Source organism: Aulostomus chinensis, chromosome 16, assembly GCF_037954235.1.
Source record: "Aulostomus chinensis isolate RoL2024-O1b breed Wild chromosome 16, RoL_Achi_v1.0, whole genome shotgun sequence".
Taxonomy (NCBI): domain Eukaryota; kingdom Metazoa; phylum Chordata; class Actinopteri; order Syngnathiformes; family Aulostomidae; genus Aulostomus; species Aulostomus chinensis.
In genome coordinates this window covers 23,343,848-23,360,451 of record NC_141335.1, presented here as the reverse complement: position 1 = coordinate 23,360,451, position 16,604 = coordinate 23,343,848, and the positions used below count along the sequence as shown (strand labels likewise).

General features: G+C 41.5%; 1 protein-coding gene across 4 annotated transcripts in view; it reads right to left on the bottom strand.

Moving 5' to 3' along the window:
• ate1 (arginyltransferase 1) overlaps window positions 1-16,443 on the bottom strand; it is a 65,259-nt gene extending 48,816 nt beyond the window's left edge. Inside the window, exons 1-8 of one of the 4 annotated variants that reach the window (XM_086180211.1) lie at window positions 16,257-16,443; window positions 12,501-12,564; window positions 12,345-12,407; window positions 12,082-12,185; window positions 11,698-11,928; window positions 5,595-5,809; window positions 1,929-2,057; window positions 479-607 (exon numbers count right to left, since the gene is read on the bottom strand). In XM_086180211.1, the coding sequence (XP_086036337.1) occupies window positions 479-607; window positions 1,929-2,057; window positions 5,595-5,809; window positions 11,698-11,928; window positions 12,082-12,185; window positions 12,345-12,407; window positions 12,501-12,564; window positions 16,257-16,356 (1,035 nt within the window). In that variant the 5' untranslated portion in view covers window positions 16,357-16,443. The remainder of the gene's footprint in view (window positions 1-478; window positions 608-1,928; window positions 2,058-5,594; window positions 5,810-11,697; window positions 11,929-12,081; window positions 12,186-12,344; window positions 12,408-12,500; window positions 12,565-16,256) is intronic. The other 3 variants (XM_086180208.1, XM_086180207.1, XM_086180210.1) reach the window with 3 other exon arrangements.
• Window positions 16,444-16,604: the final 161 nt, after the last annotated feature.

The following is a 16,604-nucleotide window of genomic DNA, read 5'->3' as shown; positions in this document are numbered from 1 at the left end:
ATATATATATATATATATATATATATATATATTTTATATATATATATTTATATATATATTTATATATATATATTTATATATATATTATATTTACATACATATATATATATATATATATATATATATATATATATATATATATATATATATACACACATATATACATATACATATATACACACACACACACATATGACAATAAGGAGGTGTGTGTCTATAATTTACTGTACTAGTAAACTTTATGAATCCTTATTTTTCCTGCTCCCACTCACTTGAGTACAATACTTGTTATTCAATGCATAAACCAATGAATTCTTTCTCTCTTTTACACATTTTGATCAGAATTTCCAAGTATAATGTAGAAATCATTTGGCTCCTGTATCAAGGCTAACAGATGCTACCACTGAACCAGTGAACAGTTACAGGTTGACGTGCAGTCGTGCCCAACAGGAGGAGCAGAATAATGACCATGCAGTACCTGACTCTCACTACATTCGTCGGGGTCATCACCGTGAATGGCCATCTGGTAGCGGGCGTACAGCTCCGCCGACTGCTGATAGGTTGATGTGAATCGAGGTTCCTCAAAGCTGACCGGCACTAGCCTCACCTTCAAGCACAGGGTGCAGAGGGAAAGGAGCGATAAAGTGGATGGAGGTCATATGGGGTTTGACAACGGAGGAGGACAGTGAGTGGTTAGAGGATCATTTTGTTGTTGTTGTTGTTTTTATTGAAGAGAAAAAGAAAAAAGGGGGGGAAGCAGCGCTTTGGAGGAATGCACAGTGGAGAAATGAACAATAAAATGTTTTAAACAGTGTTATACAAGTGCTTTGGCATTTTAGGGTTCATGTCAGTCTCACAGTCCTCAAGGCAGCTGGTTACACAGCAAGTCTGTTTTGAGTTTGACGCAGTGATTTTATTGTTGCACAAAAACGACACATGAATGCAGGCAAACAATGGGATTCTGGGAGACTGAATGAGGGTTTCAAAATAATAGGCTGACAGGCAACTTGAAGATGAGGCTAGTGCACGTCCCAGCTTTTGCCAAAGATTGGTTTGAGATATTTGAGATGGTAATAGCCAACAAAAATCCCAATAATGTCTGAACTTAATCATAAAATAGCCACAGACTTTTTTAGAGGAGGTATACAAGGTTGGACAGACTGCAAGCACAGAGAAAATCTATCAATCGTGAGGGGAAGCGTGATGGGGATGGGGGTGGGGGGATGTAAGGGGGGTGGGGGTGGGGCACAGACGAGGGAAATGTGCGAAAGCTGGGAGGGTTTGGCTGACAAGCCGGCCCCCCAAAACTGAAAAAACTCAGGACTAACGACCCTGCTGGCTGACTGAAGGCCAAGTCAGACACCTGGAGAAACACTGCTCTCAACCATGGCGTATGGAAACATTTTCCCCTCCATTTCCTCTCCCTTTGATTCTCGCTCTTTTACACATACACGCACTATAATCCTTAATTTTCTTTTTTCTCATTCATACAGACATTCTGGTATTTTGTACTGATTCTTTAACTGTCTATTTTCAAAACCTGGAAAAAATTTATCAACTCCATTTTCTTGTCAGTGTTATAACACTGTATATCGATGAAGTCCTTATTGAGTCCTCATAAAGATAAATATGCCCCCCCCCTCTCAAAAAAGAACACATTTCTAAAACATTAACTTCATTAAATTGCACTAAATTACCATTTACCAATAAATACATACCAGCGCTACCTTTGTGAAAATAACCTCTCCTATGATAACATATGTACATATCTTGTGAAAATACATTTTAGCCCATTATGTGTCATAGCTGAAAATACAGAAGATAATTCCTTCTGAAGAAAGCCTCTCTTTGTACCCAAACATGTCAACCCCACTGCCCCTCCCTGGGTACCCCGACAGCAGCTTGACCTATGCCTACCACCCTCTGACCTGGCTCTCGGATGGTTTGTCAGGAGGGTCCTTGTGAATGGCCATCTGGTAGAGTTTGTACACCTGGTACGAGGCGTCGAAAGAGGCTTTGAACTGCGGGCTAGGGGGATTGGAGCGCACTAGCCTCACCTTCAAAAAAAAAATATAAATAAATAAAAAATATATGGGCAGACAAAAGTTAAATGCCAAAATGGAGAAAAAGTAGTCAGAACAGCATAAGTGTTGATTAAAATCCCTAAAAAAAAGACAAAAGAAATGCATGATAAAACAAAATTAAGAGGGAAGTGTGAAATAAGAGAGAGAGGAGAACACTAACACACCCTTCTCCTATCAGAGACATCCATTAAGACATTAAATCATTTTACAAACCAAATAAAACTGCCTTGTAGCTTTTATTGATGTCTAGTCCTCTACAGCAGAGGTACTGCTTTTACTCAACTGTTGCTCATTTGCTGAAAATAAGATGATACAGAGAAGGGTGAGTTAATGTCCCCCAACATGAATCAGAAATGCGACAAGAATGTCCTGTGTTATAAATCAAAGCCAAGAAATAATCACAAGCCCATTTACTGCAGTGCACATCAGTCCATTTCCAGTGCTTCACCATGTCACATGAGACTGAAACTGCCCCCTTTTACTTTTTAACCCTCTCTAATGCAGGTTTTTGAAGTGCTCATGTAGAGCAGGATGCACATGGAATCCATGTTCAGCTCTGACATTCTCCAACTACCTATGTAAGAAAGCATGCCAGTTGCCAAATAATCTAACTTATACATGCATTCGTATCAATTACACATTCTTTCACCACTGTTCGTCTTGAACTCGACAGGGAAGATCAGCTGTGTATGAAAATATATGTGGATGGAAACTGGCTGCGTGTTTCTCTTATCACACAAACTGAAGAAGAATTAAGCCTCCGGCCCCGTTTCATTACTCGTCTCTACAATTGGAGGCTTTTATTGGCCACAAAGGCTGCGCCATTTCAATCCCCGGGACGGACAGGATAGCAGTCCTGAACCTGGGGTTTGTTTGACTTGGACCTGAGTGGGTCTCTCTCATATGACCACTTGGCATCTGGATCCTTTGGTTAAACAGAACCTCTGGGCCTCTTACATGAAAGGAGAACACTCAAATTCAGTCTTTTTAATTTTGTTCTAAATCAAAAAGATATGTTTTGCTAAACTGAAGCGCTTGTGGTGAACTAACACTGAAGCAGATAGGAGACCGGACAGGAATGAAGTTTTTCCCAACTTTCATTACAGTCTTGCAGCATTACACCAACAACCTGATGATACTCGGTTGCTTCAAGAACATTCAAATAGAACCACATAGTACTAGCAGCTTTGGTCCCCCTCTTAATAAAATGAGAGACGCTGGTTCAGCTTTTCTTGAGAGATACGGTATGTTGCTGTGAGCCTTGAACGCCAAGACTATGATATACATGGGTGGCAAATAAAAAGGAAAACCCAGTGTAAAAAAATGGACTTGACCAACATGCAGGTATGCGCGGGATCCAAGCCCTGAGCAAGTCGCACCCAGCACCCTAAAAGTGTCACCAAGTAAAAGACTTGTCAAACTTTGCAACAAAAAAAAAAAAAAAAAAAAGCTCATTAAGGCATGAGGAACAACTCAGCCCAGTTTCTTGTTAATAGGCCCAATGTCAATAGAGCCAACTGTTGGCAAGAACTTTTACATTTTTTTAGAGTATCAAAACTGTTTCCGTTTCTGAAACTATGCTTTCCTACACTGCACCACCTATCGACCTGCTGGCGCTAGATTTGGTACTTGGGTTTTACATGAAACACTTCCTGTTTTAACTTTTTAACCTTTTGAACATTATGGATTATCAACATTCTTTTAATAACTTTCACCGACAGTACATCTACACTTTGTATGCAGTTTCGTCCTTTTTTTTTGTAGTCCACAATTTGATGCAACAACGCCACCTAGTGACTGATTGGCACCAAATTCTGGTCAAGGGTTCAATACGGCAAGAGAATAATTCGAGCCAAGTTCCATGCAAATTGGACCAGCTGTTGACATGGTATGGAACACACTCTCTCCAGCAGTCAGATTTTTTGCTTTGATACTTTTACATTTTTTGGAGTATCCAAATTCACCGAAGCGTGGCGACAAGCATCCATGGGCAGATTGTGCCAGTCTCTAAACTGACTAAGGGAACCATTTTTCCAAAACTCTGGTGTTGGGATGACGGTGTTAGGGAACCAAAAGGTGCTCGGCTGGGTGGAGATCAGCAGAATATGATTCATATAATTTCCATACTCAAAAACCTCTTTTGCCTTGTATGGAAGCATCTTTCTCCACTCATTCATTCAGGGTTTTCCTTTACTTTGTCACCCATCTGTATATATCATGAAGGAGTCGGCTGCCGGCCAATCTACTGCATGTTCGTAAAGGAGATCTACAAGGAAATGAATAATAACAGTGGAAAGTGTGAAACCAGCAGACAGGACTCTTGAGGGGGATATCGTTGTTCAGTTCCACACTTCCCTGAGGTGCCTGAGGGGCTCTAAATCATGTAGTCACATTGACCCCTGGTGGTTACTAGCTGAACAACAGCCGAACGCTGCACAACTCAATTGCTTTACCCTGTCACTGACTCATCTTGTTGCTATATATTTAAGAAGAAATAATGTGCTACAGCAATCACATTTAAAGAGAGGTGAGCTGTTTCACCCTGTACAATAAAAGGTTTGTCCAACTCTGCTCCCTGTTTATTACTCAAAAATGTCATGTGAATCTTCTAAAGTGTCCTCCTCATCATTCCAATAGTGCGAACACTTTTATGATGACAGTGAGTTTGACTGCTTTAACTGCTATCGAGCAAACAGTGTGAATCCCTCTCTAAGCCTACAGCCAGCTCAACAAAGTAGAAGCTCAAGGCTCTGAAAGTTTTAATAAACTGCTTATTACCTAAATTGTCCTTCAGCCACAAATACGATGCAGCCTGGCCACATGTTCTCCACTAAACAGCTACCAGGGGCACAGGGAGGCATCACGGATTATCTGACTTGTAAAACGTGTAATTAACATTCGCTGAGAGAGGACAAGCTTGAGCATGCCAGCTTTAGGAAACTGAATGATAATTGTGGGGAAACAAATTAATCCAATTGAGATGAGTTGATTGGAAGGAGGTGCTGTCTCAGGGGGGGGGGAGACAGACATTGTCTGGTTCATCACTGCATCTGGCTCAAATTTCGGACAAGTCTAAGAATGACGTTACTCTACCAATCTCAGCTTGAGGCCTTCACCAGGGATCTTTCCAAATCATTCCCCCCCGTGCCAGAAGTTCATTTCCATGTCCTCACATACCGACCGAACGGGGAGCTGTGGTTTTAATGTCATCAGCAGGGTAACGCGCCCCAGTTTGTGTGGCGTGTCTGTCGTTCAGTTGAAATTCAACAAGTGAGAGGTGGTTTTTCCACTCTGCTTTGGCCAGCTAGCCTCTCTACACACATAAACACATGGTGAAGTCACTGGAGCGAAGGAACTGATTCATAACAATATGGAGACAAAAAGCTCAACTGAAAATATATTTCTTATTGTTGGAATCACACCAGTGGGCTAATGTTTATTTCAAGTCACATATAAAGGGGGGGGGGGGGGAGAGAGAAACAACCTACTGTACACTGTATGGCTGCTTACCTCAAGGCAATGAGAGGAACTGTCAGGCAATGTCTCTTTGATGAAATCTTCCAGGGTTTTGGGTTGGTTGGTTTGGGTGGGAGGAGGTGAGGTAGGAGTGACGATGGAGGAGACCCCATCGTGATGTTCCCTCATCTGCTCTTTCTGATGACGTCGCTCCTTCCTCATCTCTTTGGCCTTTCGACACGGGGGACGGTTAGGATCCACTCCCATACCTGCATCCAAGAGACAAGAGATAGTGATAGTAGAGCAAGCTGGTCCAGGCAGCAGTCCCACTGTGTCAGCGATGGTCCAGAGTTTGCTGGAAAAAAAAAAGTTCATCCACAACCTGACTGGATATGCCGCACACCGAGACCTTCCAAACGCGGTATAAAATGTCACTTGCACTGGTGGACCTTACATTTTTTTCTCTCACCGTTACAATTGACATCTTTGACTGGTACTCCTCCAGACCATGATGGCAGCGTGTACCGATGAGGTGGCTTGTTGCCGTTTATCCATTGTTATCTACAATTACTTGTTTTGGATTGTCAGGTTCAGGTATGTTTGGCCTTTGACTGCCATGACCCCCTAAGAATTCACACTACAGGGAGTTGCCTTGCAAAAACAGCACAAATGAGGTGCCAAAAAAGGTGCAAAAGCAAGGACAGTGTGGAAGCCAGAAAATGTTCTGATCACACTAGCCATCCTACAAACGTGGGATCTTTTTCTCTCTCGCTCTCTTTTTATTTATTATCACAATCACTGCTGTTTGCATTGGAATATGGATTGGTAAATTGATATTCGCCATAATTTCAATTTGCAATCAGTGAATATGGTTAAGTATCTCCACCCAATCGCGATATTCCTGATCTGGTATCCAATCCCTTATCAATATATTGAGACATAGAGCTCTTATTTTCGACACGCCCACTCGTTAGTGTTTTTACGCCTTCACTATTTGGTTCAGAGGTTCTGCAGGGGCACTGAGCCGAGTGGTTTACCATTCATTTAGAATATCAACTCCGTGAAGAAGACGATGAATGAAAAAGAGGCAATTACAAGAAAAAAGGCTTGAAAATGGAGAGAAAGTTTCTCCACTCGTGTAGTCTTCAGAATGAGACTCAACACAGTAGTAAAAGCGGTGGCAACCTCCAGGCTGCAGGTTTTTACGTTACATCATACTTTAAGAGCCTATAAAGGAATATAACCTCCTTTACTGTAAGAACCCAACCATGTAACAACCCACTTTCTCAGTAATGACAATGACAACAGACATGGTGAAAGCGCTTCAGCTATTATCCACAATGGATTTTTTTAAATTAAACAAGACAGAAAATGTTCTCTGAGGTAATGCAGCCCCCTCACCCCCTCACCCACCACCCCCCACCCCCATTCTGCTCTTTACCACCACCACCTCTTGGGCTCCAGCCAAGCCCTGCAGCTCTCTGGGCATCCCATGTCAACAGTTTACACGCCCACATCCTGTTTGGAGCAATAAGGAAACGAGAGCCATTTCCTGCTTATCCTATTGCCAGTCGCCGCCATCAGCTCACTTACTAACTTTCTCCCTTGGTGAGGGAAGCGAGGGAAACACGGTCCTGACAGGGGAAGAGGGGAAACTCTCACACTTACCAAGGTTCACTGGCAGCATTCAGCTTCAGCTGACTCAAGCTTCACGTTCAACATTCTCTACCAAGTCTGCCAGCATCTGCAGCAACTGTAAGCAGATACTGGCGTACTTCGTTAGCAGTCAAGGAAAGAAAATCTTGCTCGTCAGAGATCGGACCTTCTCTTCAACTAATCGACTGGTTGACGGGACGGGGTTTCATTGTCTCTGTTTCAGATGCATTGTGGCAGATGATGGCCACAAAAACAAACAAACAAACAAACAAAAACACGGCAGGTAGATGCTGTTCAACGTTTTGATATTGCACCTCTGCATTTTGTGATTTTTTTTTTGTATTACAGAACATTTGAGGTGGAAATTTATTTTAGAAAAATTTTCAAAAATGGTAGACAGACACACGACTATGATCGCAGATTAATCTGCTGACAGAACTCAGAATGCGATGTCTTCCATTCCAGATGGGGGATTATAATCTCCAAAACAAACTAGAAAGTGCATTTCCTGAAGTAAATACAGCGTGATTGCTGAAAGCTCCTGTGCCTTGCTGTTAGCAGCAGAAATTGGAGCCAGCTGGGTATTTGAACTGCTGAGTCGCGTGGAATGCACCCCTGACTTGTTTATTAATCTCTGACTAACATAAAATGGAACAGACACACTGACAGAAGGCGCTCGATGACCACAAAATGGCTAGAACGCCACTGTTTTACCAATAAATTTAATATCCGTGGAGTATCATGAGAAATGCTGACATTCCTGTCGATAATAATTACATTTAAAAACAGAAACGATTATCAGAGGTTAGCTGACCACGACACTCCCAACGTGCAGACAAAGGAGCAAAGTAGAGGTTCGGTCCAAGAAAATCTTATACCTCCTTTTCTAATTCATGGCATCAGCATGGTGCCACGCAGCGTTTTCCATTTTTCATCAGGGGTAGTACCTGGTACTTTTATACAAATAAGAGCCAGGTTGATAATAAATGCTGATGCCTTCCAGAACAATTTTAACAACCGTTCCATAAAACATCTGTTTAACTGTGAAATAAACAGAGATTTGGGATGTGTCACACTGACGGTCCAATGTGCAACCCGATGTTCAACACAAAAGTCAACGCAAATTTTTGTAGTTCCCCACAGGAGCAAAAGTTAGATTGTGTGTATCTGTGTGTGCGTGAAGATGGTTCATTAGCCCACAGTACACAGGCCAGTGCAATGGTGACCATATGCACGACAGCAAAGCGCAGTGGTGACTTTCTTCACGTATTTAGCTCGAGGTTTCATTTTCTGGACATCTAAGTAATGTACAAATCAAACTAAACCGAAACCACGATCCAAAATCCACGACACAAACCGTACCCTGGGCTTTCTGAAATGTCGCATCCCTAAAACGTCAAAACTTGAGGACAATTCAACTGTACGATTATGAAAAAAAAAACGATCTAATGATTCTGACTGGTCATGTGATTTGAGTTGCAATTATGATGGGGGGGGGGGTTTAATTCTCTCTTATTAATCTCATTTCGCACAAAAAATGCATTCAAATGATAATGGTGTCTTTTTGTTGTGTCTCAAACATGTTTTTTTCTCAAGTCTGTTTAAGATGATATGTAGGCATGAGTGTAAACCACCACATCTAATTCAAAAAGTAATGTTGACACACAATTAGCCTTTAACAAACACTACACCTTACTGTCGGTCAAATTGCGATTAATTTTGAGATCGTCTTGCAGCCCGTGTACATTTATAATGACAATGACAACATAAACCAATCAATATTAACCAAAAAGTAGATGTTAATCCAACATAAATACAATCTGCAGCTACTCATGAAGCACATTTCATGGTTTCATACCTCTTGACTGTCATGAAGGAAATACAATTCAGTCAAACTTTTCCTAAAAACATTGTCTTGGCAAGTGGCGTTTTACCCAGGCACAGTACAAACACGTAGGATGAGAAGTTGCAATTCTGTCCGATTACTGTGATGACAAGGCAGATTTTTCCCACAGTGTTCAACACACCAACCCTGATCATCCTGTCCACATGCCCCTCCTGCTTATATTCCCTCACAACACACACCAGGTACTCCTCCTGAGAGCAGCACTACATGGCCGAGGCGAGGATAAAGTTTGACAGATCAGTTCCTGCTAAAGACAAATGCTCCCACTTCAGTAGTTAGCGCTTTTTAAAAGATGTGACAACCTCCCTCCCCGCCTCCCTACGCTCACATACAACTCTCAACAGAGACTCAGCATAAACCTTCCAGCGTTGAGATACAGCCCTGCACGTGGAGGAAGTTGACATCTGTGAACAGACACTAAAATATTAACACGGAAGTGTGCTGTATCATTTTATAGGAAGAATACAGGAAGTATAAAGGACGGAGGTTGAGCAGCTCAGGTCTGTTTGAGGACACCGGGCCATTCGTGTCAACAATTTTGACACCCTTTTTCATTTTTTAGTGACATTTTGCATCTATTCTCTATGATCAAATGTCTGTTCAGCCTAGACAGGGGATTCGTCCTCTGTTGGTCCACGTTTTCCTCAGCCTAAGGTTTTTAAGGGTAGTGTTTTCCTTCTCTGAAATAACAGTCTATGGATGGCACTGTTGTAAAAGTTTTTACAGTTCTATGTGATATTGGGCGACAATAATAAAAAGTTGACCAGATCAGTTTCATCCTGCACTTAACTACTTCATCTTACTACATCTAAATTCAAACTGTATGTACTTCTGTATCTGTTTAAAGCCTCTACATGCACTGTATAGCAGATGGGGAGCCATGTTTTCTCAAGCTAAAACTGGAACACATCCAAAGCTGTAAAGCACTCCAGTCATAAAGCGAGAGGAAGGACATATCCAGGTGTTTTCTGTTGGAGGTGAATAAGGGGGGAGTGGACACCCACTAGCTTAGCATAGTAAATCCTTCCAGCTTTCCTTTAGCTAGCCCCCTGAAAAGGCTGAGGAAGTAGAGCTGACATAGAGGGAAGAACAGAAGGGGACTGACGCAGGTAAAAATATGCCCTGTATGTTTAAGTCGTTATCCGGACCAGTGTTGATGATACAGTACATCATTGGCTTCTGATTAATGACACCTGGGCTTGTTCTCATTAGGCACAAGGGAGGAAAAAAAGTGGCAAAGGCCTTAAATATGAACAGCTGTTAAACCTGCTGCTTCCTGCGTCTAAGGGGAGTTTGTTATCTCGTCACCACTGGTGTAATTAAACCATAACTGACAGTTGGCTGTGGATATCCTCCAGCACTGGAGCTCAGGAACATGGCCGATAAAACCAGCCACACTCCTGGAAACAGAGGAACACCAGACTGCTGGAGTGGATTACACAGTTAACAGTGACACCCTCTGGCAAGCAAGGGTGCACCGTCTGTTGCACTACTGACTCCAGTACTACTGATTGCAGTACTACTGGCTTCAGTAGACTGTCAATTAAGCTCCCCTAACTACTACAATTAACTTTTTAATCACATGCACTATCTGTTAACCGGCTTAGTTTCTTCCTTGTAAAGCATCCCTGGGATTCTGGAAGGAAGATTTATAAATAATGATTACTAATTTCTTTTTAACTGCAATTTCAAAACATATCAACCTCCTAAATTTCTAACTTGGTCTTGATGACAATTATTTAAATAAAAAGTAAGCAGCATTTTTATATTTAATCTGAGAGGTAAGAGACCATCATTAAGGGGTCCAGAGCAAAACCCTCACTGGCTAATTAAACAACGACAACGGAAATTCAGTTGTTATATTTAAATGTTAAAAACTACACAGGAAAAAAAAGAAAAAGAGTTGTCCAATTATTTTATTTATAAAAACCAACTTGTGTACTTGTATACGAGTTGGCAACATGAACTAAATATGTGCGTACTTCCTGTGTCCGGCCAGACAGAAGTGCTGGGAGCTAGTGCAGTTTTTCTCACTTTTCAGCATATTTATGGTGTGTTTTCCAACAAATTTCATCCATGGTGTGTAATTTTAAGAAGTGCAATAACAAATCACAGTGTGGATTTTTCCTTGGGTGTTCCTTGTGATCTCAATGTGTAATTTTCCTGGAATTTTTGACCATTTTTATTGATAAATGAGTGGTCAAAAACAGCTAAATTTGACCCTAAATCTGTGTAACAATGACATGAACCCAAAAATATGCTACAACTTAAGACATGATTGTACAGGGGAATGGCCGTCACGCACTTCTCTCATTATGTGCTAAAAATTTAAGCACTAAATCTGAATAAAAGCCTCACCAAGAGACAGATTTATGACCTTTTAATCAAACATTATTGAAATGGTCTATCATCTTATTATTGATAGACCATTTCAATGCATCCTGATGCAGAAAAATATTAGTAATAGATGTTGTGTTATATGGTCATTAGTAACTGAATTCACATTACGGGCAAATAACTTCAGTGTTGTAACTTCAGTAGCAACAACACTGAGTTCATTACTCATGTGAAGGGAGATCTGACTTGACCGCTTACCTGGTTTAGGAGCCATTGTTCTCCCGTGCGGGGTCGACCCTGGATCTGTCCTTGGTGTGTCCGAGCTTGTAGGCGTGGCATCCGCGACATCTCTCCGAGCCTCCGTGACAGCGGGACGCTCGGCTATTTCCTTCTCAACATTTGCGATTGCCACACACTTCAGATCTGGGTGACAAACTTGATTGGGCTCCCGTGGACCAGCGTCTACTCCCACAGAGTCCATAGGTTCCCCTACGACGCACAAAATCACTATTGTAACATCAGATCATGTAAACAACAAGGCAAGACCACCAGCACTGGACCAACATCAGGCAGATTCAGAAGATGGAAGTCATATGAACACTTTCTTGAATACACGTGCATGATTACAGAGGCTCCTCGCACCGTCATCTTGTCCTTTCGGTAATTCTCCTTGAGAAATGAATTTGCTCATCTTCTTCAAGATTTTCTTGTGGGACTTGGAAGGCTGGAATTTCAGTGCATGACATCTTAAAGTGAACAGAAATGGAGGTTTGGTTAGAACAAAAATCTTAGTGCTTCCATCCTGTCACGCAACCGTGATCATCCATGCTGTTCTGTGTTTCAGGGTCTCCACATAGGTGATGATACCAACAGCAGTAGGGATCATGAGAGAGAATGCTGATTACCTGATGGTGTACTGTGGACAGCATGTCTTGCTCATTATGGGCTTATAAACATATTTCCCACTTCTAAAAAGAAACGTATGGTTATTTTTTTTTTATAAAATACAGCAATAATCTTATCTGTTGAGCTGTATTCCAGAGAGAGAAGCAGCTACTCACCTTCTCCATCCTCGGTCAATGAGGTCTTGGTAGTCTTGTACTGTCATGGTATGAGACCACATCCCTGAAGAAAAGAAGATGATTCAAAACAATGTCTTAATTTAACACATGCATTTAATGGGAACTAATGAAAACTAGAGGACATACTTCAGGGCACAAGTATGAGAGAAGCTACTGATATTATTAAAGCATCTCACTTCTCTACATTCCAGAGATGATGAACGAGATTTTCACTTCCTCTTCGCTGACGTGAAAGTGTGGATTATGAGGAATCTGCTCATATTCTAGGGGGGACGATTAAATTTCTGTGTCAGCTTGCATCACAAATTGTCCCCCAAGTACATTCCCACAGTGCTTTGAGGCCCCAATGGACACACATATTTATTATTTGGAAAGACAGCAGCTTGGACCCTACTTCCCAGAAGTGAGGTCAGAACTGCCGCGTCAACTTCTGACCTCCTCTTCTGAAATAATATCCAGAGCTCTGGAGTCCCTTTGACAAGATCACTATCAGTTTACATCCAAAACTACTGAGGGAAGCGGCTGTGTACCAGTTCACACACCAAGTTTGCAACTGAGCATAAAGTTTCGTCTCACTCCAGGATGGTGTTTATGGAACGACTGAAATTATTTGCAAGTTCTAGAGACAAGACTGAACATGGAGGTTGAGCTGTTGTTTCTTCTGATGTGGAATTGTGTGACTGTATTCTACGATACGATTTCTCCTGATGTTTCATTTAGGGATGCACAACAGCATCGACAATCACCTGCAAATTTCAATTTTTTTTCAGATAGATAGATAATTATATCAATATTTACTCATGCATGCAAAAATGTATTGAAGATATGATCTATGGGCTTTTACTTTCACTTTTTTGTTACTCTTTCAAATTCGTAATGTTTACATGCATTCTGTGTTATGTGGAAAACGTGAAGATCATATGAACTTGCTTTTATGCGGATCAAATTAACATCTATAAATTACAGCAACTGGCCCATAATCAGCGGATCAAATACAAGCGAAAAATCCAATAGCGTGCATCCCAAGTTTTATCTGGGCTGCAGTTCTGTTTTCAAAATGAAAATCATCATAAAGCCATCCATTCAACTGCAGTGGTGTCACAGCTTCAGACAAACATTTAACAACACATTAAACAATCACGTCATTGAGAACAACATCTGCCCTCTTCATGGTACAACATAAGCACCTGCCTATCATTCACATCTATCTATTCTTCACCCTCCACTGAGGTGTGACAGACACACACACACACACACACACACAGTAAAAGAGAGGAAGGTAAATGCTACTGCTGATAACATCCCAGCGCTGGTCACTTTGAGGAAAACACCAGAATAACACAAACGAGACCTTGTTCATATCTACAAATCCCTCAGCTGATCTATGGTTGGATTCTGAGTGAATACAAGCAGCACTATGAATAGAACATTACAGCCTGAAACCAGGAAACTGCTCATCAATCCCCAGTGGTGGGCAAAAAAATGTTTTGATCCTGCAGTTACAAGTTGATCTCACCTGCATCCTCGAGAGGACACCTGTAACCTGGTTCCACCCCTGTATGGCCATCTTGGCCACATGATGTAACATATCCAGATTACCTGTTTTATCTTAGATTACAACACTCTCGTCTGCAGGCTCTGAGCCCAATCGCTCAATGACTGCTTTAGGAACTACCTGAACCCTAATTATAGTCACACCGTCTAACCTCAGTTCACCTCATCTGAATTGGACAATTTGGTGCCGCACAGAAAATCCCCTTCCATGGCCTTACATAGTTTATCTTTAGGTCTGCATCAAAGACCTGCACAATTACATGATCCTACTTTATGTCTGAATATCAATTTCTCTAGTATTTTTTTCTTGTCGCCGTTATTAAGCTCTCCTGAGTAGTTTGTGTGTTAACGTCTCGCAGCAGTGCGAGTGTGTCATCGCTGTCACACTTCTAGTAAACACATTCATGGAAGGAGCTTTTAAGACACTGCAAGATTTTTATGGAGAAGTGAAACTCTACCCAGAAACCAGCTCAAATACACACAAAGCAGGCTGTCTTCACTCATCTTCAAGTATTCAGTTACACAGTTAGCAGCAGTGAGGCAGAGCGCATGCTGCCCAACACGACATGTCAGGAGGGAGTATACCGATTATTGTAATTAGGGGTATGATGCAAAAGCAGAGAAGGAGACAAGGAGATGGTGTTTTTAAATCAGTGCTAATGTACATTGACACCCGTGTTATGCAAGCGTGAGCATAGCCATGGGAATGTATGTGCAGGCGAGGAAGATTAAGGAAAAAGGATAAGTGGATGAAAGGAGAAATAATGAAGGTAAATACAGAAGTCTACTTTGAGTTCCCCACTAAAATTCAGGTTTCTTAAATTATTGGCGTATATCAGGCAGCTGGAGGTTACTCTGGTCAGTTGGAGGGTCTTGGAGCAGAACCTGTCTATTTTTGCTTGGTGTAAAATATACCTGCTTAATAAAAATATGACTGGTATTAGTTGGATTGAGTTCTTCCTTTCTATGTGTGTAGGAGAATTCAGTTCCTTGTTGGCTCAGATAACAAAAGATATTCCAAACTAGAGCAAGTCTTTAAATAAGGGAACATCAACTGGCTTTTACGCATTCATGTCCACTGGCTGTTCTCATGTGATACATGATCAATTTAGACAAAACATTTCAGGGTTTGCTTGAAAGTTACTTGAGGCTAGAGTGGTGTCTCTCATTTCACATGTAACTAGGAACGAAAACACAACAGTATTCAGCATAAAATTAAAATGTAGGTCACAAGGGAAGTAATCATACAACTTTTTTTTTTTTTTTACTGTGATGCAGCCTCATCAACAAATCTGCACAATCTGAGTTTACAAACAGTTCACTTTACACAAACTCTCCTCAGTCTCAGCATGTTAGAATTAGACATCTTATACTTAGTTTCTTGGTACTACTTTACTGGTATTACAACTATTATTATTTATTGGTATTATTCTTTACTGCATCAGGAAGTAAAGTCACAGACAAGTGAGCACATTGTGCCGAATTACAATAGGAAAGACACCAGCTCATCGGATCGTTCTGTTCTGCCCATATGGAGGACAGACGACAATTCTGTGCTGCTGACGTCACCTGCTTTACTGTTGATGTACGTGTAGCCAAAAGGAGCCGAAACTCATTCTAACACACCCTCCACAACACTTCAAACACTTTAAGGCCACAACTGTCACCTTCATTTACCCAACGTCTTCGGTTTTGCTTCTGAGGGCTACAGCAGCCCTTACTAGTTAGTGTCTGTTAGCTAAGCTAGCTAGCAGGCGAGCTGCTCGTGAGGAAGTTCACCGGGATGCTACCATAACCGTTCAGGTCACAGCGCAAGAATGGAGTAACAACCGGGCAAGTGAGGACCAATTCAAGAAAAGCGATCGAATCGCGATTAAAGAAACTGACACACAGCATTACGACACGTTTAGATAAGATTCCAGGAAGGAGCCTTTGGGTTCTGGGATGCGAACGAGCTCAGAGCTCGTTGCACATAACCAAGTTACATTACGGTTATCACTTAAAGTTGCCAATGGACGCAAGGTTGTAGCGTTGTTCCAGAAACATATAAGTAGTATTACAGGAATCAGATGAAGTTGCTAGCCCTCTTCCCATGGCCGGCGTTATCCGGCTACATGTAGCTAGTTAGCATAAAGCCGATACGGACTAGCTGCCGCTCTTCGCTACTTTTTCATCACTTACCGTGTGAAAAGTTTCCCTTTTCATTTTTACAGTAACCACAGCGGTAACCGTCATCCCCACCAAAATATTCTACGATTGTGTAGGAGCTGTTTCCTGCCATGTTTTATATCGAAACAGATGACAGCTGAGTTGCCCAGTGTCCGAACAAGTAGCTGCTGCATGCCAAACCCCGCCCACTCAAATTACGTCAGACGTTATGCGTCGATGAATGACGGGATTTTGGATCAGCCTGCATTTTACTTTAACATCTGGAGCGGTTAAAATGATCATGTATATAATCTTAAAAACTGAGCCGCCTTTGAGTATGTTTGAGAGTTTTAATCTGAAATAATTAGTGTAAAGGAATAA